The 25,610-nt window shown below is 40.6% G+C and overlaps 1 protein-coding gene across 4 annotated transcripts in view; it reads left to right on the top strand.

Annotated features, from left to right (window-relative positions):
• Positions 1–25,610, top strand: part of ARHGEF28 (Rho guanine nucleotide exchange factor 28) — a 305,207-nt gene that overhangs the window by 216,767 nt on the left and 62,830 nt on the right. For all 4 annotated transcript variants that reach the window (XM_089686171.1, XM_089686172.1, XM_089686173.1 and 1 more), the window contains 6 exons: positions 7,769–7,824; positions 9,734–9,782; positions 10,645–10,792; positions 15,004–15,125; positions 16,916–17,059; positions 24,096–24,343. In XM_089686171.1, coding sequence (XP_089542297.1) covers positions 7,769–7,824; positions 9,734–9,782; positions 10,645–10,792; positions 15,004–15,125; positions 16,916–17,059; positions 24,096–24,343 — 767 coding nt within the window. The remainder of the gene's footprint in view (positions 1–7,768; positions 7,825–9,733; positions 9,783–10,644; positions 10,793–15,003; positions 15,126–16,915; positions 17,060–24,095; positions 24,344–25,610) is intronic.

Raw genomic sequence — 25,610 nt, 5'->3', positions numbered from 1 at the left:
CCTCCTCACTGGCCTACCTCATCGCAGGCTATCTCCACTCCAGTCCATCATGAATGCTGCTGCCAGACTCATTCACCTTACTAACCGCCCTGTATCTGCCACCCCTCTCTGCCAATCCCTCCACTGGCTTTCAATTGCCCAGTGGATAAAATTCAAAACACTAACACTGACGTATAAAGCCGTTCATAACACTGCCCCTAATTACATCACCGACCTTGTCTCTAAATACCACCCAAACCGTACTCTCTGCTCCTCGCAAGACCTCCTACTCTCTAGCTCCTTTGTCTCCTCCTCCCATGCTCATCTCCAGGATTTCTCAAGGGCTTCACCCATCCTCTGGAACTCCCTACCCCAGTCTATCAGGCTATCGCCTACTCTGCTCACTTTTAGGCGCACTCTGAAAACCCATCTCTTCAGGGAAGCATACCCTGACCCCCAGCTAATATTGGAACCCTCTACTCTTCCTACCACTCCATCCCCCACAGCTAATTACCTCTTGTACCACTATCCCTTCCCTCCTAGATTGTAAGCTCCAAGGAGCAGGGCCCTCTAATCCCTCTTGTATTGAACTGTATTGTTACTGTACTGTCTCCCTCCATTATATAAAGCGCTGAGCAAACTGTCGGTGCTGTATAAGTCCTGTATAATAATAATAATTGGGGGGGGGGGGTTACAGGTCAGACGAGGGGCGGAGGTAGGCTTGGTGGACCGGATAGTGCAGGAAGCTGAATCCAACTATGTGCTCAATCTGGATCGTGTTAATCACCACAACTTACAACTGGCTGTTAGAGAAGCTTTCTTATTATGCACGGAGGCCTCCAGGAAGGCTCTGCTCTATCAAAAACAGCGTATCTTTGAACAGGGTGATAAAGCGGGAAGCCTATTGGCTTGGCTGGCTAGGAAACAAACTGCTTTGACTAATATCGCCCTTATACAGGCTGAGGATGGCTCTAGGATCCTTGATCCAGTCTTAATCAACCGTCGTTTTGCCGACTACTATGCAAACTTATATTCTTCCAAAGTGGCCTACATACCTCAGGATTTGTTCCATTATCTGGATCGTGTTGAACTGCCGTCTCTCTCCCCATCTCAGAGGGGACGCTTGGAGGCTCCGATTTCCTTGGAGGAGATCCAGCAGGAGATTGGTGCTCTCCAATCTGGCAAAACCTTGGGTCCGGATGGCTTTCCAATTGAGTTCTATAAAATATATATTGAACAGCTGGTTCCCCGTTTCCAAACACTTCTTTAATGCACTACTTGAGACAGAAACCTTGCCCTCTTCTATGCTCCAATTGGTGATAGTGGTGATTTTAAAGCCTGGGAAGGACCCGACCCACTGCTCTTCTTATCGGCCGATCTCCCTGTTAACACTGATGCAAAAATACTCGCTAAGGTGCTTGCTGGGAGACTGCGCTCGGTTATCTCTACGTTAGTACACCATGACCAGGTGGACTTTATGCCGAGTAAGGGCACTGACATCACCATACGGAGACTACTCACCCACATTTCTATGGCTCGAGACAGTGATGACCCAAGTGTGGTGCTGTCCCTGGATGCCGAAAAGGCCTTCAATTCGGTCGAGTGAGAATATCTGTGGGAGACTCTGCGATGCTTTGGATTTGGCACCAATTTCATTTCCCGGATCAAATGCCATTTGTGTACTACTAGTACATACTAATAATATCCTTTTGCCTCCTTTTGCTCTCCATAGGGGCACTCGGCAGGTTTACCCGCTTTCGCCGTGCCTCTTCGCCCTGGCAATCGATCCTTTGGCTTGCCTGCTTCGCTCCTCCAGGACCCTGCATGGGCTACCAGTGGGCGACTGGGAGGATAGAGTTTCCCTGTACACGGGCGACACTCTCTTATATCTAAGGGACTGCAACTCGACTCTTAGAGCTGCTCTGGACCTCATCGATCGCTTCGGTAGGTACTCCGGGATCTTCATTAATTGGGAGAAATCAATACTTTCTCCTCTAGCACCAGGACCTTTGCCTGACATTTCCTTTGCTCCTATTAGATTGGTCTCCAAATTTAAATACTTGGGTGTGACTGTATAGCACGACTTGACAAAATACCTTTCGGACAATCTTCACCCTCAACTTCAACAGTTGCAGACTAAATGTAATACCTGGTTTTCCCTTCCTATTAGTACCATATGCCGAGTGAATCTTTTTAAAATAATATTTCTACCTAAGTTTCTCTACTTTTTTCTGCATACGCTGGTACAAATCCCACAGTCCTTTTTACGTTGGGTGGATGGTATCGGCTCTGTGTTTCTCTGGGCTGGGAGGATCCCCTAGACTTTCCCAATCTACCTTGCACTTACCCATTAATCGCAGTGGCCTGGCACTTCCTAAGTTGATTTTATACTACTGGGCAGCTGTTCTGGTCATGGTGCACTGGTGGCTCTCCCGGCCTAAGGATAATGCAGCGGTAATCCTGGAGGCGGCGATATTGGGCTCTTATGAGGAACTTAGTAACCTAGTTTATAGAGGTCCGAAGTCCAACTTGGCCATCGCAGTTCCCCTGAGGGTGTGGAGGCAGGCTAGGGTTCAATATAGTGTAAGTAACTCCTACTTTCCTCACATGCCACTCTGGGGCAATCCTACTCTCCCCCATTTGCACATGATACTGGATCCTTTGGTGTGGGCTTGGTATGGCATCAAAACATTGAACATTATTATGCCTTGTTGTGTCCTGCTCTTCTTTGATGCACTCAAACAAAACCATGGCTTGCCTAACCGGATGTTTTTTTGGTTTTTACAATTCCAGCATGCTGTGGCCACCCAGTTTCCTTCTCCCCTGCCATCCAGACTGACCCTCTTACCTTTATGGTATAAAACATGCTGTTAAAGGAGGACTTACCTAAGCCTTTATCCTCTCTCCATTCCCTGTTGCTACCCCTATCTACCCCTAGAATGCAGTCGCTATAGGATAAATGGCATGCAGACCATCCGTCTCTGTCAAAGGATGATTGGTAGGATTGGCTCCCTACCATGATCTCAGTCAGGGACCGCTTTAAACAACTAAAGTTTATCCATAGAGTATATTATACCCTGCGGTGACTGGCTGCGATATATCTTGATAGATCAGTATCATGTCCTTGTTGTGATTTGGCGGATGGCACGTTTCACTATATGTTTTGTTAATGTACAAAGCTACGTCCCTGTTAGGCCAGGGTATTAGATACTATTAACGGTGTTGGTAAACTGTCTATTCCCATGGATCTGCCAATTTATGTTGTTAGGCCTTCTTGGCCTAGTGGAGGCGTCTAAGCATAGCAAATTGTTTTGTCTAGTATTCTCTATATTATGCTAGAAGAGAAATTTTGTTGAGATGGAAGCTGTTTACCCTGCCCACGGTCTCGGGTTGGAAGTCGGCAATCAACGGTGCGCTTCCATTGTATAAACTTACATATATGAGCCGCAATTGTCCAGTTAATTTCGATAGAATATGGGCTGGGTGGGTGGAGGCACAGGGCCTTACGGTGTAATCATTGGTGTTTTCACTTTGAGGTTGTGTCAGTTTGTACTATTTGACTTGCTACTGTTGTGGTACCTACTTTCTTCTTTAACCTTTTTTTTTTCCCTCCCCCCCTCCCCCTCCCCCTCTCTTCCCCCCTCCCCCCTCTCTTCCCCCCTCTTCCCCCCTCTTCCCCCCTCCCCCCTCTTCCCCCCTCTTCCCCATCTTGCCGTTCTCGCTCCTTTCTTCTTCATGAACCAGCTCACGTTATGAGATCCTCTTCTCAACTCCTTTCCCTTGTGGGTAGTTGCTGACTGTACTGTAATATGTATGTGCTCATTGACTGTGCTTAGGATAATAGGTTGACTTTGTAAGAATCTCAGCATTGGAAGTTTGTATTTACTGTTTATCTACTGTATGTCATGAGCTTGACTGTTCTTATGTACCTTGGTTGTTTATAATTTTGTACAATTTCAATACACGCAACTGTTAAAATAAAAAAAGAAAATCGTATCAAAAATACCACTTTCAAATCGATACAGATACGGTGATTTAGTACACAGCTTTCGTCTGAAATTATTAGAAGGGACAAGCACAAACATTTTTCTCATACAATACCAGATAATGACTTTTCGTTTAATGCTCCCTATTAGCTACATATTTTCTTTTAATTTTCCTGACTGCATTGTTTCTTTCGCTTGTTTTAATTACTTGTGATAGCCCATTTAAGGCTAGCTTACTCTTAAAGGGTTCTGAGTCATTCAATATCTAACCAGTATTACAGTCTCAAGGTAAGAAGCCTCCTTGCCACACACTTAGTGTGAATAGCATGGACAGTAACCAAGGCCATCTGTGTGTATACAAGTAGCACTTTACATTCAGCCAGACAGTGGGGGGCATTTTGATCCTCTTGACAAGCTATTCACAAACTTCCAGCTACACTTTTTTGTAGTTGATAAATGCTCTGATTGCTTGTTTATTTTATGCCCACCTAATTGTACCCGCAACCTCTGGAAACTTGCTTTAAAGTTTACACATTTAATTTGGTACACACAATGAGAATATCGGACGAATGATCGTCCATTTTTTTTTTTTGGATGCTAGTCTCATTTCGAAAGTGAAGATGTTACCAAAGTTCCGAAAATTCCAGTATATAGAAAATCTTGTGAGCTGCTACACTAAGTACAGTTGTGTTCAAAATAATAGCAGTCAGACATCACTAACCTGATCAATCACTGTTTTTGGTTGAAATGATATTTCTACATGGCAAATAATTTACTAGCAGGTGTAGTAGAGTAATAGAAATCCAACAGAACCAACAGTCATGACATGCATGCTGCTGATTCTGTGTAATTGAATCACTAATTGAAAGGGGCATGTTCAAAATAATAGCAGTGTGGAGTTCTATTAGTGAGGTCATTCATTCTTTGAAAAACAGGTGGCAGTTATTGCCCTTATTTAAGGAAGGAAGGCAGCAAATATTGTACATGCTGGTTATAGTGCATTTCCCTCTGAAATTCTGAGGAAAATGGGTCGTTCCAGACATTGTTCAGAAGAACAGCGTACCTTGATTAAAAAGTTGATTGGAGAGGGGAAAACATATAAAGAAGTGCAGAAAATGATAGGCTGCTCAGCTAAAATGATCGCAAATGCTTTAAAATGGCAACCAAAACCAGAAAGACGTGGAAGAAAGTGAAAAACTTCCATTCGAATGGATAGAAGAATAGCCAAAATGGCAAGGACTCATCCAACAATCAGCTCCAGGAAGATCAAAGAAGGTCTAAAGTTACCTGTGAGTACTGTTACAATTAGAAGACGCCTATGTGAAGCCAAGCTATCTGCAAGAAGCCCCCGCAAAGTCCCACTGTTGAAAAAAGACGTGCTGAAGAGGTTACAATTTGCCAAAGAGCACATTGACTGTCCTAAAGAGAAATGGTGCAACATTTTGTGGACTGATGAAAGTAAGATTGTTCTTTTTGGGTCTAGTGGCTGGAGACAGTTTGTCAGATGACCCCCAAACACTGAATTCAGGCCACAGTACACTGAAGACAGTGAAGCATGGTTGTGAAAGCATCATGATATGGGGATGTTTCTCATACTACGGTGTTGGGCCTATTTATCGCATACCCGGGATCATCGATCAGTTTGAATACATCAGAATACCGGCGTTTTTGTGGTGAAATTGGTCCCATAGGAATGAATGGCGGAATGCTCAAAACTAGAGTGGGAGCTGAAAAATCAGGACATGATTTCTAAACTGCCATCACACCCTCATTTTCAAGCCCACCTACACAAATCTTATATCAAAACGTTCAGCTATCCCTGCTGCCACTAAAAATGTCCACGGCTAAGACATGGTCCTGAAAGTTTTCACAATATGACCATTTGTTTGAAACTCACGCCGCCCATTGACATTCATTGAAACTCCACTCTAGCCACCTCAAATTTGAAGGGCAATTTCTAAACTGCAACTGTGCCTTCATTTTTAATATTTCAGAAACATACTTTGCATCAAAATATAGGTCTGGGTCTTGTGATTCTCACAACATAAAGCTCTTCGGTGTAGGATTTATAATTTTTAAACTACAACTGTTTGAAGATGGCAACTGCCAGTGAAGTGAGCAAATTGGAGCAGTTTGTTTTTAACCGCTCTTCTCTGCCCTTGCTGTAGAGTGAGTTGCCATAGGAACCCAGGTGTGAGAGCAGGCAGCAGAGTGACAAGCCACTCCACCCAGTTACTCCGCCCACTCCAGTTGTAGACTACTGGTGGAGGCAAGAACACTTCACACAATTTCCCCAGAAATTGTAGCTTTTCTAGTATATAATTAAGGTACAATCTAGTGCCACGCTCCACTAACAATAAAAACCAATATAAAACAACTTAGAACATATACAAATAAGTGTCCATGCAATAATAGAATCTATAGTTGTTTATATCCACTGATGTGTGGAAACTGAATACTACTTAGTATACCTCACGCAATATATTCAAGCCAATATGTGTACACCTCCACCGGTTGTGCTTTCACTGCTAAGTGAGGTCATATATAGCATGTGTCCCTTAGGTGGACTATGATATTGTGGTTGTGCTGTCCAGTGGATCTGGGTCTCCTTCACTGTCCTAGTTATCCTTCTCCATCAGATCAATGCCAAAAAAGATGACCAAAACATAGTGCTGTATCCTTACAAAACATTTATTTATAAAATATGCAGTATTCCATTCACATATAAGATGTGTATTAGCGCTTTGTACAAAGTATCTTCCAAAGAGTTCCACTATTGGTGTTTCGCTATTGGTGAATGATTCAATCATTTCCCCTGATTAAACCTCGTGACCCTGTGGCATAGGGGAGGGGCTTTGTCATCACGTTGCTCAGAAGATAGAGAGAAGTTTCAGCTGGCTGCGGATGAACGATTAATAAACATACACCGATAGCATTCTTTGAGAGATACTTTGTACAAAGCGCTAATACAAGTCTTACATGTGAATGGAATACTGCATATTTTCTAAATAAATGTTTTGTAAGGATAAAGCACTATGTTTTCGTCATCTTTTTTGGCATTGATCTGATGGAGGACAATAACTAGGACAGTGAAGGAGATCCAGATCCAATGGACAGCATAACCACCCTATCATAGTCCACCTAAGGCACACATGCTATCTATGACCTCACTTAGTGGTTTGGTCATATACATAAGGTGAGAGCACAACTGGTGGAGGTGTACACATATTGGCTTGAATATGTTGCACGAGGTGTAGTAAGTAGTATTCAATTTCCACACATCAGTGGATATAAACAACTACGGATTCTATTATTGCATGGACACTTATTTGTAGATGTTTTAAGTTGTTTTATATTGTTTTTTATTGTTAGTGGAGTGCTGCACTAGATTATAATTTAAAAATTCGGAACTGATGTAATGTATTGCATTTTGGATGAAAACAGTACTGATTAAACGAAATTTGTACGATCTGCTATCGCACGAGAAAATGTTACATGCTTGTTCCTTCTAATAATTTCAGACGAAAGCTGTGTAACAATCAGATTATTGTACGATTACTTTGAAAGCAGTAAATTTTGTGCAAATTTCTGATCGTTTGTACTAGGCTTTAGTGTTCCATAGCTCAGTGAGGGCCTGCTACAGTGAGCCATTTAATATGTGGATAGCAGCTGGTGGTCAAAACGCCACTTCATACAGTACTTCCTTCTTTGGCTTCCAAATGTAGTTTTGCCTCTTGGTGATTTAGTAATTTTAGTAATTTTACTGTTTATATTCGTTTAATAGGAGTTTTCCTTCTTTTCAGATTGTAATGTGAATGTGCACAAGGCATGCAAGGATTCTGCTCCAGCATGTACAAAGGTGATGGAAATAAAATATTTGGATGCTATCTTTACACCTCAGCATTCTGTAATAGCTGATGTGAACCCACATGGAAGGAAAATCTGAAAGGTGTCATTGCTCCTGTCACTTAGATTTTGGCTCCACATCTTGGTGAGCCACTGACCTGGAATCAGCATGCAGTATGGAGGTTCTGACTTTTTCAGATTTTACTGGCTATATGCTTGTTCCAGGTTACTGACTCACTAGGAAGTTAAACAAGAAGGAATGCTACTGTTTAGGATCCCATATCATTTATTGCTACATCTGGCTTATGAGACACACTCAGTGTATGCCAAGTCTTCAAAAGGCTCCATGAGGGTGGCATGGTGTGACACTTTTTCGTCTCTGGCTCATGACTTATGTTTCATCCTGACAACACAAAGCATAAAAAACAATTGGGTTTGCACATGTAAATGTTTGTAGATTACAAACTCACCAATTATGCAGTTGTTATTAGAAATTTCTTTTTAAACTTGACATTTACAGTGGGTATAAAAAAAATCACCCCCTTCCCTCTTTAAAATAATCATATTTTGTTGCGTTGCAGCTTGAAATGAAGACACACAGTTTTTGTTTCCAGCTGTTTTTTCTCTGTGCACCTTATAACATCCAAGTGAAAGATATAACACCAACATGTCAGTAAAACAAAAAAAATCAAAAACAGAATCACGAAGTTGGAAAAAGGATCTCCCCCTTGTGTCAGTGTTGAACCACCTTTTGCTTTAATTACAGACTTTAGTCTGTTGGGATTTGTCTCTACTAACTTTGCACATCTAGACTTTGCAATATTTGCTCACTCTTCTTTGCAGAACTGCTCAAATTCAGTTAAATTTGATGTTGACTCTTTGTGGACTGCAGTCTTCAAGTCATTCCACAGATTTTCAATCGATTTTAAGTCTTGTCTCTGACTAGGCCATGCCAGGACATGTATTGGTTTTCTGCCAGATTTATCGTTTAGGGTTGAGGCCAAATAATTCAATTTTAGTCTCATCTGACCATAACACCTTTTTCCATGCGGCCTGAGAATCTTTAAGGCCTTTTTTGAGGAGTGACTTTTTTCCTGCAACCCTCCCATAGAAGCCACATTTGTGCAGCATTTTTGATATTGTTATTACATGCATGCACACAATGACCACTCTTGGTCATCAATTCCTGGAACTACTTCAGAGTTGCTGTAGGTTTCTTGGTAGCCTCTCTGACCAGTTTTCTCCTGGCTCTTTCATCCAGTTTGGAGCATCATCCTGATCCAGGGAGGGTCTATGTGTACCATATACCTTCCACTTCTTAATAATAGACTAATAGACTTCACTGTGCTTCTAGGCATTGACAAAGCCTTTGAAATTTTTTTGTATAAATCTCCTGACTTGTGCCTCTCCACAACTTTAACCCGGAGATCTTTTAACAGTGCCTTGCCACCCATAGTTGATTGTTTGCTTCATTTGCACTACTGAGGACTGAAATGCTCCAGGAAAGCTGTTCTCATGCTGAGATAATCAAAATGACCACAGCTGATCACAGTTGAAAGTCAGATGGTTTTGTGTGCCATTGAGAAGGTGATTACCCACACTTGATTAAGTTTACATCATTTTTAAGAGGGGGTGATCCTTTTTCCAACTCAGTGATTCTGTTTTTGTTTTTTTTTTATGACATGTTGGTGTTATATCTTTCACTTGGATATTATAAGTTGCACTGAGTAAATACAGCTGGATAAAACAAAAACTGTGTCTGTCTTCATTTCAAGCTGCAAATCAACAAAATGTGATATACCCACTGTATAATATATCAGCAATTAGATTAAACTAAAGATATGATATGACATCAATGCTGCTCTTGCCTTTATTAAACTACCAGCCAAATTAATGGACCATTTCTTTTTTTCTTCTAACAGAAATTTCAGGACCGGTACAATACAAAATACAAACCAGCCATCATTTCAAGTAGGTACATTTTATAACTATATAATTTGTTCTTGTTTTTGTGCATAATAAAGGAGCTGAGCTTTCAGGGTTATATTGCTGTCTGAAAAAATAATAAAAAGAAGCGCCAATAAATCTACACAAAGCTGCAGTCCTAACCAAAAAAAGGTAACTATTAAAGTAATAAAGGAGTGCGCTAAATAAAATCACAAATAAGTAAACACAAAATAATTATTTTGTGTTTATTTGTGATTTTATTTAGCGCGCTCCTTTATTACTTCTATATTGCTGTCTGTCAAGCAAGGGAAATACACCACTGTGTTGCTATATATTAGGATCAGAATTATGTGGACAGGTTTTTTTGAAAAGTCAATATTTTCTTTAAAGCTGATCTCCAGGTATGATCTTAATTGCATACTTACATTGGTCCATTTTGGACCAATGCAATTATGTGTTTCTCATACCTCAGGGACTGCTGTGGGAGAAAGGAAGTAGAGAAGAGAGTAGACCATGGATTGGGGAGCGCAGGATCAGTGATCTTGTTAGCAGGAGGATGATGGCACCCCTTATACAATGGAAGTCATGAAAGGTGAGTTTATTATCTATTTTACCCCCACTGGTACTATTTGTTTCAATGTATTTATTGAATTTTTCAAGGATGAATGACGCACTGGTACTTTTTATGCAGACTTTTAGGGAGGGAAGAGGGGCACCTTCAATATGTGGACCTTGCCACTGGGATCAAAGGTCCGTTTTAATGTCATAAATCTTGATTGATGTACAAGCCATATTCCAGCATGCATTTGCAGAGCGTTCAAATACATTCTCTACTTTTACAAGTGTATTGTTATTTATTATATAATTGTTTCTGCACTGTTAACAGATTCCTCATTCAAGGACATTCCTCAGCCGGTTCCTTCAGCAATGCCTCCAGTGACTTCTGTGTCTGTTGGCTTTTCTTCTGGAAAGAAAGATACTGCACAGTCATCCCATCCTTTATCCAGGAGTGTGCCTGTGCCGACCATGGACAGGTCTGTGACACCGATGTATTAAAATATTACACATCGGTAAAAATGGCAGTGGGTAGTCTGTGCAGGGGAGGGGTGCAGAAAGTATGACAATGGGTGGCATTTGCAGGTGATGAGTACAGATGGTATAAGAGGGCACTATGAGTAAAGGAGGAGTAAAGTAAAAGAGGATCCTCCACTGGCAAAGCAAAAGTAGAATATTTTTTTTATATAGGATTGTCCTATTTTTTTTTTTTTTCTTCCCCCTTTTGGCCTGCTTCATAATTAGCTGTTGACTGATCCTAGCTTGTTTCCCTCCAAGCTCCACTTCATGTAGTAACCCCACTCTCAGTAACATTATTGACACTGGTGACAAATTCAGTTAGTTCTAACTACCGACAGTTTAAGAACCTGTCGCTATGGCAGTGACAGATTCCTAGACTCCTAAAGAATTAGCGCCAGTTCACATATTAGGGAACTGGCAGTAACAGTACAACACTTGTGTCTATCTGCCTTATACTGGCACTACAGTGCCTTGAAAAAGTGTTCATACCACTTGAAATTTTCGTGTTACAACCAAAAACGTAAATGTAATTTGTTGGGATTTTATGTGATAGAGCAACACAAAGTGGCACATATTTGTGATGTGGAAGGAATATGATAAATGGTTTCAAATTTTTTAAAAAATAAATATTTGAACAGTGTGGTGTGCATTTGTATTCGGCCCCCCTGAGTCAATACTTTCTAGAACCTCTTTTGCTGCAAATACAGCTGCAAGTCTTTTTGGGTATGTCTCTACCAGCTTTGCACATCTAGAGAGTGAAGGTTTTGCAGATTCTTCTTTGAAAAATAGCTCAAGCTCTATCAGAATGTGAAAATTGCTGTTCACAGACACTCTACATGCAGATTCTCAATTGGATTTAGGTCTAGACTTTGACTGGGCCATTCTAGCACATGAATATGCTTTGATCTAAACCATTCCATTGTAGCTCTGGCTGTATGTTTTTAGGGTCGTTGTCCAGCTGGAAGGTAAACCTCTGTCCTATTCTCAAGTCTTTTGCAGACTCTAACAGGTTTTTTTCAAAGGTTGCCCTGTATTTGGCTCCATCCACTTTCCCATCAACTCTGACCAGCTGAATAAAAGCATCCCCACAACATGATGCTGCCACCACTATGTTTCACGGCTGGGATGGTGTGTTCAGGGTGATGTGCAGTGTTAGTTTTCCACCACACATAGCGTTTTGCTTTGAGGCCAAAAAATGTAATGTCATGGCTTCTCGCAAACTGCAAACGGGACTTCTTATGGATTTCTTTCAACAATGGCTTTCTTCTTGCCACTCTTTCATAAAGGCCAGATTTGTGGAGTGCATGACTAACAGTTGTCCTGTGGACAGATTCTCCAACTGGAGCTGTGGATCTCTGCAGCTCTTCCAGAGTTACCATGGGCCTCTTGGCTGCTTCTCTGATTAATGCTGTCCTTGCCCGGCCTGTCAGTTTAGGTGGATGGCCATGTCTTGGTAGTTTTGCAGTTGTGCCATACTCTTTCCATTTTTGGATGATGGATTAAATAGTGCTCCAAAACTTGGGATTTTTTTTCTGTTTCAATATTTTTATTAAGAAAGTTTTGTTTTAAGAATACAACAAGCTCAAGATGTACCCAGGCAGGAGCAGACCAGAACAATAACACATAAATAGATACATCCAGCTGACTTGTATTAATCAAATAATGAAGGAGGGACGGCAAAAAGCCGAACCAAATATTAGCAGCAGTAATCCAACATAATAAAAAAAAAGAATCAGAAAGAAAACATGGAGGGAAGGGAAACTAGAAGAATCACAGATCCAGGGCTAGCACAGGCAGTAGCTATAAGAGACCATAACTAGTAGGAGGCAGGGATGGCAAGGAATAACATATCCAAGATTCCCAAACCTTAAGGAATCTCGGAAGAGAATCAGAAGAATGCTAGACATCTGTTCATTGATCAACATAGCATTCATCCGGGTCTTCATCCCCTGGAAAACAACCGAAGGGGTTCTCCAAGCTTGAGCTATAGCACGTTTCAAATTAGTCCCAAATTAGGATATTTTTTTAACCATAACCCTGCTTTAAACCTAACCCTGCTTTAAACATCTCCACAACTTTATCTCTGACTTGTCTGGTGTGTTCCTTGGCCTTCATGATGCTGTTTATTCACTAATGTTCGCTAAACAAACCTCTGAGGGCTCACAGAACAGCTGTATTTATACTGAGATTAAATTACACACAGGTGGACTCTATTTACTAATTAGGTGAGTTCTGAAGGCAATTGGTTCCACTAGATTTTATTTAGGGGTAACAGAGTAAAGGGGGCTGAATACAAATGCACACCACACTTTTTAGATATTCATTTGTAAAAACTTTTTGAATACCATTTATCATTTTCCTTCCACTTTACAATTATATGCCACTTTGTATTGGTCTATCACATAAAATCCCAATAAAATACATTTACATTTTTGGTTGTAACATGACAAAATGTGGAAAACATCAAGGGGTATGAATACTTTTTCAAGACGCTGTGTATCCACCACAACATTTGCATTTTGCAGAGCAGAGTAGGGACTGGCCAGCGAGGGATTACTTTAATACAGTTGGCCAGTTTAAACATGTATTGCAATGTATGTGAACTAAAAATCCCTGTTTATTGGCAAAGTTTGCTAAAAAGGGTGTATAGCAGAGTGTGGAGGGTTTATCCAGAATTTTTTTTTTTTATACAGAGTTCCATTCCCAGCCCCATTTAGCTAAATGTAAACAAAGGGGCTGGGATATTGGTGATGCCATTCCTCACATATGGCAATGCCCATATTTGGGAAATGACTTGTGTTACTGGGTGAGTGGAGCTTTACAACAAACTGAGAGACTGGGTTCCCAGTGAGGTCAGTTTTACCTATGTTTGACAGTGCAATGGCAGTGGGTGGATTTGAAAGCTACTATTGGACTGAATAGCTGCTATAGGTCTGTCCACTACCATGCACTGTCAATCAACAGCAAGGCTGACCTGATAGGGGGCTAGTCTCTCAGTTCCCATCAGGCTCTACTCACCCCTAAAACAAAACTCCTTGGCCATGCATCTGTGATTAGGAAAGCTGGAATATAAACATGACAGTCAGACAAGGCCTTGTTCCTACAGGCAGTAAAAACAAGTGGTTCAGCTGTGCTTTTCCTGCCCCCCAACTGCTTACCTCCAGTGGAACATGGTGGCCACTCATGCAAGCCCTCCTAGATTGTAAGCTCCAAGGAGCAGGGCCCTCCTTTCCCTCTGGTATTGAACTGCATTGTTGCTGTATTGTCTCCTTTTATATTGTAAAGCGCTGAGCAAACTGTTGGCACTATATAAATCCTGTAAAATAATAATAATAATATTGCTGCGGCCACAATGCACAGCAGTTTTCAACTCCGCAAACAAAGTTTGGCATGCAGTGTCATTTGACAAACTCGCCTATTGAAGTAAAATGGGACTGCGCAGCAACTTCTTGGTTGTGGCGCGGTAATTCAATGTATAAAAAAAAAAAAAAAGAAAAACTCATGACAGCCCAAAAAACACCTTTGAAAAGTGATCCACTGTGAGGAGGATGTACAGTTGTAAGTGACATTAAAAGTGTGGTGAGACTATGGAGGAAAACCAGCTGAGAGCAGAACTATGGAAACCAAGGAAATAGAGTTTTTTTGAGGGGAAGGGGGTGGTCAATTGTATCAAAGGCAGCAGTGAGGGCAAAGTGTAAGAGTACAGAGTAGTGACCATTGGTTTTAGCGGTTAGTAAGTCATCAGTGAGTTTTTGAAGTGTTGCAGGCAAAATACAGACTGAAATGGGTCAAGAAGGCATCAGCGAAGTGGTAGCTCAGTTGGTTGTAGACTAGGTGTTTCACTAGTTAAACTTAACTGACCCAGTTTCTGAACTCAACACACCAAAAAGTACTGTATGTCTATTCACATATATAGTTTGTGGTAAGAATAAAATGACTTTAGGATTGTATTTTGATCTAAAACAGGGAATTTGACTGCTTTTATAGACACTCAAACAACTATCCTATTGCTGAAGCCCATGTCATGATCAGACATATTGTTCACAATACTGTTTCTATTGGAAGATTTAGTAATTGTTTATGTTGTAGCCATCATAGAGATTTAAGCTAGGACAGCATTATCTACTGTATTCCCAGAGAAAATCTGATAATGTACTTTATCAATTTTTAGGAGATTAGATCAGTCATTGGAATCTGATGGTGACACAAGTGGCTCTAGATCCAGGTCACAGTCGGATGAACTGTTACAAAGTCTGGGGACCCCTCCATCAATGGATGCCTTTCCTATTGAAGGTTTAATTACTGTTATTCTTAACATTCATTTTTTATTGGTTTGTTTGGTGTTCTGTTTTATATGATAACTCAACAAAGCTGTTTTTGGAACCTGCACAAATCTAAAGAATCCCATTTAGTACACATCTACTGTACATTCATTGAGCAACTGGAGAATCAATTGGTTTCTAAATAGTCAGCATCCCTGCCTTCCAGCTCTGTGTTGAGTCCCCACCAGATAGTCTATCTGCATGCTTTTATATTTCTCCCCATGTTTGTATGGGTTTCCTCCAGGTGTTTTACTTTCTCTCATCATGCAAAGACTTATCTGTTGCCACTATTTATATAGTTTCAATAATCTGTATACGAGTACCTTCTGCAGGCTTCCTACCTATGTGCACCAGTCCACACCTGCCAGCATTATGATTAGAACAGACTGAAGCACAATAAATTGAATATAAATATATATACAGTGCTGACATACTGTATTATACAGAACTTTACAAAATACTTGGATTAATTGCCCTCGATTTCTGTCCTCACTACATTCACTAGAGAACTTATGCCTAGAGAACATGCACCTAGAGAAAATCCAAGTTATTAAACTATAAAGCATGCATCTTCAATGTAGACTGTGTGGTTGCATGCTTCAGTTTTTATAGTTAGCGTGTCAGTAACCAGGGTAAAGCAGCCACATTGCATCAAGAGCTCTAATAGAAACGGACAGTGGTAATCGTAACTTTATAACTTGGTTTACTTATATATGTTTACCACTTCTCAAGGTAGAGAGATTCCCAATCTACAAGCACATCTCCTCCTTTAGGTGCTAGCCCAGATCATGTGCTGCATTGATGAGAACAAAGGAAGTCCTTTTACAGAGCTGGGGTAATGAATAAGCGCTGTCTTTAGCATGTGGCGTGTTTACCTGCCAGACGCCTACTGTATTTCCACTGTCTGTATTGGTTTTATCTTGGTTCAATAAAGTGGATTATTTGGAGTGCAGCCCAATGGACTTCCTTTGTTCTCATTTGTTTACCTATGCTTTTACCAAATGTTATGACTACCAGGGGTGGACTGACCATTTGGAAACTCGCGCACTGCCCGAGGGCCTGGGGTCAGTAGGGGGCCCCATGAGATGCCCCTGGTACCTTTTTTTCATAGGCTTTTTTGTGTTTGGGCAAGGACACAGGGTCCCCATGATCCCCTATTGCCCAGGGGCCCCATGAGTTGTCAGTCCGCCCCTGATGACTACCATTTGTTCTGTTTAAAATGCCACTTCATGCATTGAGATACCTCCTTTTAGTCTGTCTAGACTATATGGCTACCTGCTGCCTTGGTGCCATCCACAGGCTGCTTAGCTCTTAAATAAGACGATAAGTGCAGTGCAGAGGATGCTTTCTTATAATTTTTAAGTGTAAGAAGACAATTACTCTCTATACCTTGTTCCGGCCATTACTAACACTGATCAGGAATGTACCAACTAGCACTGAACAGGAAGGGAGAAACAGAGGAATGTACCAAGTGCAGAGGTAAACAACAGAAAACACATCTTAGATGGCAAAGAACAGCTTTCACTGTTAACTCTTATTAAACAGTATGCCATGGAGTCCATTGAGCTATTGGCATTAACCTCTTCCTCCCTGTAGAGGTTACATGTTCCCACAACATAACTGTGATAGTTTGGGTGACACACAAACCAACTAACGTGCCAACCAAGAAGCAAGTAGAATTAACATACCTGTGAAATGACTGCAGAGGTCCAAATGACTCACATAAATTGTGTGACTGTATGTCCTTATTATTTTGCCAAGATGTTGTTGTGGATGCGGCCCTATGGAGTGACTTCAGCAGTGACGCTCTAGAGTTTGAAGCCGAGTCATGGAGTTTAGTTGTGGATTCCTCCTTCTGCAATAAACAAGAAAAAGATGTGATTAAAAGGCAAGATGTTATCTATGGTGAGTAGATTTGTAAAATCACAGACTTGTAATAGTTCACTGTGATGTCACACAGGCCTTGTGCTTTTTTACAAGTGTATCTGGTATGTTTTGTTTTACTGCTTTTCCACCGGTAAATACCTGGATATGTAATCCACATGCAAGCAGAGGCTCAAAGGTGCTTCTCTGTGGCATGTACAGCTGGCCATACAAGTGACATGACTCCTGTGGCTCCCTGGGTGCATCACATCTAAACATCTAAACATCCTGGTGCATGAGGCCTTAGGCTTGGCATATATTTTTTAAAAGGGACTCTTGGAGGAGATTTACTAAAACTGTAGCACTCCAAATCTAGTGCAGCTGTGCATCTCAGCCAATCCACTTCTAACTTCAAGGATAAACTCACTTTTGGAAACATGTTACATGTTCCACTCGTTTTTACGGGGGGGCATGTAACATGTTTTCACTGTTGAAGCCGTCACCTGCTCCGATGCATCTAGTTACAGCTAGTGAGGGATCTTCTTCTCCCACTAGCTGTCACTTTTAACAAAAAAAAATAAAAAATGTGGCTGAGCAGGGCTCTGCCTACCACACCATGTCATTCATTCACTCTATGAATGGAAAACTACAAGTACCTACAGCCTTTGTGGCTATTGGCTTGTAATTTTTAATAAACTACCAAGGCACCATTGAACGCTGTGGTAATTCATTGATTCTTTCTGTCAGTGTGTATCTGCTTGCCGTACGAGCAGATAGATAGGCTGACAGGTCTGTAGGAGTCCTGCCATGGTATCCGCAATCTGCTGGTCATGGGGGCAATGCTTTCTAGGCTCCTAGTGTAAAAGAAAAAAAAATTATAATAAATAAACATTTTTTTTACTTGCAAAAAGAGGTGCATTTATTATTTTTTAAAAAAGGTGAACTTATCCTTTCAGCTTGTTCAATTAAGCAGCTTTGACAATAAAACCTGGAAGCTGATTGGTTTCTATGCAGAGCTGCACCAGATTTTGCACTATCCAGTTTTAGTACATCAACCCTTTAGCTTCCAGCAACATTTAATACCTCTGAATGGGCAGAATTATTAACAAGGTCTGACAGTAAAATCCCATTCATTCCTCTATAAGTTCACACCTATGCATATGCAGCTTGGCACCATTGGAAAAAAATAGGACACTTTAGGGCAATTTCGTGCATTATCTTGCAATAAACGAGCCTTCTAATGGTAAAGCTACAAAAATGATATCAAATAGTTTTTCAGTATGTTTAGTCCCGCTATACCATCTATTTTCTGGAAAGTTAATTCCCTACTTTGCCTAACATTTAAAATAAAAATGCACTTAAAAAGAAAGTGCTGTACTATTGGTACACCTACCCAACCCCTCCAGTCATACAGCGCTTTTTATTGTGGAAAACTATAGTACTGCTTTTGGGAATGGAGCATGGGGGTGGAAATGGCAGACATAGTCGGCACTTTTGACGAGTGCCTGTGTCAGGTGCAGCCACACATATTAACCCCCACAGCATCAGAAGGTCACCACTAAGGGGTATCCAGGGTGCAGACCAAAGATTTCAAGCATGCAACAGCCACCAGCATGAGGGAAACTTCATTGTAAGTACTGTTCCTAGTGCTGAGTTTAAAAAAAAAATCACACTTAAGGTTTAAAGTATGAAAATGTAGGTCTTTTTTTTTTTTTTTTTTTTTCCTTTATGGATAGAGGGGTAATCACAGAACCACTGTCATTTTGTTAAAGCTTTTAGAAAGGGGTAGGGATCCCAATTTTTACAGTTGTCACTGGAACAGGAGGTGAGGGGATATCTTCCAGTGGAGAAAACTGCTTCAGCTGCTACAAATGATGGAAATTTCTTCTTTGAAGTGATCTCCTTTCTCTTCCTGTTGTGTCTGCATGATAGGAAGTGGAACGAATCTCCCCAGTGGAACATGGACCACACAAAATAGGAAAAGAAAAAAATTGCAGCAGTTTTTTATTGACACTTTGTTCTGCTAAAGTAGTTCTATAATTTGAAAAAGCCTTCATATTTCACATTGGTCAAGTAAAGTGTTAAAGTGGTTGTAAATCTCTGAACTAAAAAAAAATGAACAAAGCATATCCTCATATAGTCTGTACTCAATCTATAGCACTTAGTGTGGGTCCTAGCTGCTATCTCCTTCCTCTGCTACTTGCGTGATTCACTTCTGAGGGTAAATTCAGACTACTTATCAGTAAAATCGCATAGCAGCGGAAGAGATTCAGTGCTCCGGCCAATCTGTGTTGCCAGCTGGTTAGGGGGCAGTGTGGTGCACAATTTAGATTTTCTGTACAAGCTTTATTTGAAGTGTGCAAAACATACACTTCATTCATGCGCTGCCCTGCCTGACATTGGAGTGCGATTAAGCCTGGTGAGCTGCAATAAAATTGAATTGACCCTGACAGTTTTTTCAGACACAAGGCAATGCTTGAAGAAGGCCCCATCTTCCCCTTTAGCACACAGCATGTGATTGACAACCTCAGATTTGCATGTTTTCTAATGAGGCTGTGAAAAGAAGGGAGGGGTGTGTCCTTTCTCCCCACTCTGTGATACATATGTGACATGGGTGTATAGAATGTATGTATGATTGACACTCAATTGCCATAATTTTAGTAGGATACATCAGTGAAGGGGTAACTAGAGTTTAGAATAATAAGACAAGGACATTGTTAAAATCTATCAAAGCTAGATCTATGATTCATAGTTACCAGATGTGTAGTCGCAATCAGTCAAGGATTTATAGTTACAAGATATAAAGTCGAACAAGTCAAGGTTAATAGTCACAATAGTTACACAGAGTCTACTGCGCATGGCAGTAGACAAGGACACTGCAAATTATGTATATAAAAGACGGGGGATTCTAGGGGAATTCGGGACTTATTGAAGACGCGGCACACGTGCCTTGTGGTGATTTCCCCTTTGCTGGTTGCTGAAGTCCCCCAATCGTTGGGCAATGGGTGATGCTACAATATCCGGTGATGTATTGATGCTTTATTCTTGCTATAATATGATCTAAATATGATTGCAATTTTGACAATTCTTATGCTATTATACTAACAGAACATATTCAATAAATCATGTTTTGCTTTAATATTTATTAAGCCTAATCCGTGTATTAGTGAGCGATTGTAGTAGTGTTAAAAACACTGTTTTGAGGCAAAACACACTCAGTTCTCAGATTACACTCAGCTCCCTGCTATGCAGTGTGTGTGATATCAAGTCCCCATCCCCTGCCTCCTGGAAGTTTAGAAATACCATCTAAACTGTGTATTGTGGGAAGCTGTGGAGGAGAAAGAAAAGCAGATAAACAGGTACAACGTTGGAGGAATTCATCACTGTGTATCACTGAAGCCAGTCACTTTTGTGGGCTAATGTTAGGGTTTATTATCACTTTAGGATGAGAGTCTGTGAAGAGGCATTATTTTCCTGGCAGATGGTCAAAGAGGGCTTGAGAGAGAGATTAGAATTCTGGTTGCATAATCCTTCTTCTATATGTTTTGAATGGAATAAACAATAAAAATGTTAGTTGTTCTGATTGGGTCCATTTCTAAGCAGATGGATGGATTCTGACAAGCACAGTCAGGGCTTTTGTGGCCTTGCAGAAAATAATACATTTTGTGTTTGTTGCCTGCTGTCAGTTTTAGTAGGTGTCTCATCCGACTGCAATTGCTAGACAGTTAATACATGACAAGGCTTATGTTTCATTTAATAATTACAAATTTGACCCTTTAAGCTGTTCCTGTGCTATATCGGTTAAAGAAATCCATTTTTCCAAACTCTCCAGGGTTGGTTCCTGTTTATGTTCTTCAAAGAGTAATTTTCAGAGTCTATTCAGCAGTGTTTACAGTTCTTTGTCAAATGATTTCTTTCCATTGGTAGAATATAAACAGAAGATTGCAGAGTTTCTATGCTTTTACCTTCAGATAATCGTCTGGAGACCAAAACAGGAAATCCTGAGTCCTGATAGAAGAGGTTCTGTGCAGGTCAAGCACAGTCCTGTGCCAGTGGCATGTCTGCTATGTCCCCAGCCCATCTCTAGGCCGTTTTTAATAACTTGCACAGCTTGAGTGCATAGATTTTAGTCAAGATACTAATTTACCTATAATATATCACTTGGGGCTGTCAAACATGTCTCATGGCTTACAAGTGTCATGCTATGTAGGGTTTCTCAACAGGGAAATAATGAAGCAATTGTTTAAAGAGAAACTGCATTGGACTTGTGTCTATTTTGTTTGTTTTTTTAGATGTTAAATTAATGTTTTGTAGGGGTTTTGTTTACTATATGTATATGTATACAATCAGTGAAATATAAATCTACATTTAATAAATGGAAAAAGGATTTCCAGAGCACTATGAGTTTTCTATAGAAACCGTATAGTAGTAGCAGGTTGCCTTAAGGCTAGCTTTCCTTGACTGAACACCCAAATGAAGTTGTCCAATAATGGTTGAATCAGTCTCAAGAGATGGTACTATTAAGCTCTGTAAACAGGCTTTTTGCTACATGGGGCTTAAGCAAGCCATAGATGATTTGATTTTCTTTCATTCCATCATGGGTGGGAGGAAAGAACTTGCACAATTCACCCATCAACACAGTCAGTGTTAATAGGGGAATCCCTCCTGCAGTGTTATTGTGTTCTGCCAGCCAGGAGCTTTCTCAGCCAGCTAGAACACAATGATTACTGCTAGTGGCCATAGCCACAGGCAGTAATCGCACATACAAATTCAATAGGCTGGTTGTACCCAAGCTAATCGATGGCTCAACTTCGATAACCTGCTGAATTGGCAAAGATTTGATCCATCTATGGCTGGCTTTAGGGACTGCTGCTCTGTAAAAGAAAAAAATGCAGCCTGCATTATGTTTTTTTGTATTAAGGTGCATTTCAGCCTATTTATTTTGACATTGTAGCACACCTCAATGCCTCTTCACACAAAAACGTGCATTGTTGCTTGAACCTGTCCTTTGGATGTCTTAGTGCCTCAAGAAAAATCTACAAGGGAAGCTGTTCTCTAATTGAATTGATCCTTTTGTTGAACAATTGTTTGCAAAAGATTGTTTGAAATTGCGCAGTTTATAATTATTTGTTTATTATTGTATGTATATTTCAGCATTACAGTCAGAGTGTAGAACCTTTGTAAGAATTCCAATAGATTTACCAAAAACTGTCTAGTGTGGGAGCCTACCTGAACAACTCCATCAGTGAAAGTCTAGTTTGGTAACCTCATTTAGGTTAAGTTAGGTTGATGGTCTGTGTTTTATGTAGCATATATATAAAAGATAATAGATTTAATCATTAATCTTAATTTGTACAGAAAACTCTTTGCTAATGAGCCTGTCAATGTAATGTAATTATAATAATATGTTAACGTGATTATATGAGAAGGTCTACAGATAAAAATAGGTCACAGAATGTTAAGCTGGCCATAGATGCTTCAAATCTTGGGTGGTTCAGCGGGGACCAGCCGCGATTTGAACCATGTATGGGTAGGCAGAATTTACCCAAGTTGATCGGTCGATCAACTTTGGTACAACCAGCCTGTCAGATTTTACATGTAATTATTGCTAGCGACTATTATAGCCGCTAGCAGTAATCACTGTGTTCTCCTAGCGAGGACGGTGTTGATGGGGTAATCGAGTGACTTTCTTTCCTGCAGCCAGTGAATCGCTCCATCTATGGCCAGCTTAAAGGAAAAGCAGCCTTAAAGTGGAAGAAAAGCCGGGGTTTAAATATTGTTATATATTTTCCCTCCCATTCCACTCCTTCTTTCTATCCTGCTTAACCTGTATACTTACCTATTTTTAATCTGCTGCAGTCTGGCCAGATCCCACAGCTCTTGCTCCTCTGTGTCGGTGAGCGGTTTCTGAGCGGAGGGAGCACCAACAACAGTTGGACTACGGGAGCCTATGGGTGACGTCATGGCTTTTGGAATTCCCAGCCCTTGTTGCGTGCTCCCAAGCAAGAGCTGCAGGATCATGTGACTGGACCTGAGCAGATTAAAAATAAACTTAGCTTTTTTTGTACATGTTAGGCAGTATAGGTGGGTGAAGGGAACATTTTTAAGACTAGTTAGACGTAGGCTTTTCTTCCATTTTAAGACTAGATATTATTATTATATAGGATTTATTTAGCTTCAACAGTTTGCACAGCGCTTTACAATGTGAGGGCAGTCAGTACAATTACAGTACAATTTAATATAGTAAGAAATCGAGGGGCCTGCTCAGTAGAGCTTACAATCTGAGAGGGAGGGTCAATTGATACAAAAGGTAATACTTGTGGGGGATGAGCTGATGGAGAAACTGTGCGGGATGAGCTGATGGAGAAAATAAAGTACAAATATTACGTGGGGGCAGGAAAGACTTGTCTGAAGAGATGGGTTTTCAGGGATCGTCTAAATGTAGACAGAATAGGAGACAATCGGACAGAATGGGGTAGAGAATTCCACAGGATGGGAGAGACTCAGGAGATATCCTGGAGGTGAGCATGTGAGGAAATGACAAGGGAGCTAGAGAGCAGGAGGTCTTGAGAGGAACGAAGAGAACGATTTGGTTGGTATTTTGAGACTAGGCTAGTGATGTAGCTGGGGGCCAAGTTGTGGCTGGCTTTGTGAGTTGAATTGAATTTGTTGGGAGACCAGAAGCTAGTGGAGGGGTTTGCAGAGAGCAGTAGCAGATGTTGACCGGTTGGTAAGGTGGATGAGTCTGGCAGCAGCAGCATTCATGATGGATCAAAGAGGGGATAGCCTATGTAAATTTAGATTTAGACTTTTCTTCTCCTTTAATTATACAATTGTTGACTTGAAAAATGATTGATTATAAATTTTCCACGTCCTACACATGAGGTTGCTTACATTTTGTCATATAACTTTGCATGCTGTAGTTGTGCCATTCACGTTGTCCTGTTATGTAAGCCTAAATCGTCTTATTGAGTGGACACTGTGTACTTGCAGTCTATGCTGATGGAGCAGTTGAGACATCTATGAGGTTATTTTAGGACTGCCGTACTATCCTGTTGTTGTTTTTTCTGCCTTGCAGAGCTCATGCAGACGGAACTGCATCATATCCAGACCCTGTTCATTATGTCTGAGGTATTCCGGAAAGGGATGAAGGAGGAGCTGCAGATGGACCACAGCACAGTGGACAGAATCTTCCCCTGCCTTGATGAGCTGCTGGAAAGCCACAAGAGCTTCTTTTACAACCTTCGGGAGAGGAAACAGGAGTCCAGGGAGGGCAGCGACAGGAACTTTGTCATCAACAGAATTGGAGATATCCTGGTACAGCAGGTACTGGATGTGATGTCATTTGGTGACCATACAAAACACACTTTTCTTATTATTCAAGTTACTTTCAGGTTATGTTATTTCATTGGTTGGAAAGCAACAATAAAGTATTGCTGTGTATGGTACACTTGCCGGATATTTGAAAGCCCAAGGAATAGTATGATTAAAATCACCTTCTACTTGTTTAAAGACATAATTGTAGATCCTGTACAGGAGCTGTGTTGATGCATTAATGTTTAAAGTCTTCTAATCTGTATTGCCTGCAGTAGAAAATTGCGTGAAGTGGTAATAAACCCAAAAACAATATTTTAATATATTTCAGTTTACCAATACATAGATGTGATGGCCGAATTATTTTTCTTTTTTTTTTTTAAGACTTTTTTTCCTTTATTTTCACCTGATGATCTTGCCATTAACACACTTCCTGTCTTAAAGCGCTACTAAACCCAGGACTCTGCATTCACTATATCTGATCTCCCACAGTACACAGAACATGGAAATGCAATTATTTTAGGAAATATAAACTGCTAAATAACTTTTCTCATCAGCAGTCAGAGCAGTCTTGTGACTTCTATCAGTGTCCAGCAGTGCACATGTTAAAGCTTGTAGGAGGAGTTTTCATTCTGCTCTAGGAGGATGCAGAACCCCTGACCTCTGTCTGGACAGTCCTGATTGACCCTGTGCTGATCACATGCACTCTCCCAAGAAAAAAAACTTGCTAGCAATACACACCAAACTAATCATGTGCACAGTGACTCCACACACTGTGTCTTATCAGGAGATAAGATGGGGACACTGGAAGAAGGGGAGGGTCAGAGAAGACAGGATCAAACAGCCTTTTTACACAATGCAGAGGATTAACCCCTTAGGTTCCACAGTGAGTATAACAAGCATGCTTTATTGCATGCTTGCATATTAAGACTGATTTTACTGTTGTGGGTTTAGTAACACTTTAAGCTGGCCAAATGACTGTTCATACAAAAATTTGTATGAACATTTATATGAAAATTCTCAGAACATTTGTTGACTTGATGAATGTATTTCAAAATTGCTGCTTTTAACATTTGATTTTGGAATGAGTGGATTTTCCTGAAAGAAAGTGTTAGAAATTCATTAATTTAAGAAAACAATTTACATCCTGCATCTTTGAATTTTCTTTCCACTGTGGTAGAAAATGAACATTAATTTGACCCCTCTAATGATTACAACATTGAACAAATGTTCGTAAAACAAAACATTTCAAACAAAATTCTACTATTGTATGGTCAGC

This window comes from Staurois parvus, unplaced genomic scaffold, assembly GCF_062004578.1.
Source record: "Staurois parvus isolate SC_StPar_1 unplaced genomic scaffold, SC_StPar_1.0 ptg000392l, whole genome shotgun sequence".
Taxonomy (NCBI): Eukaryota; Metazoa; Chordata; class Amphibia; order Anura; family Ranidae; genus Staurois; species Staurois parvus.
This window is presented reverse-complemented; position numbering and strand designations above follow the sequence as displayed.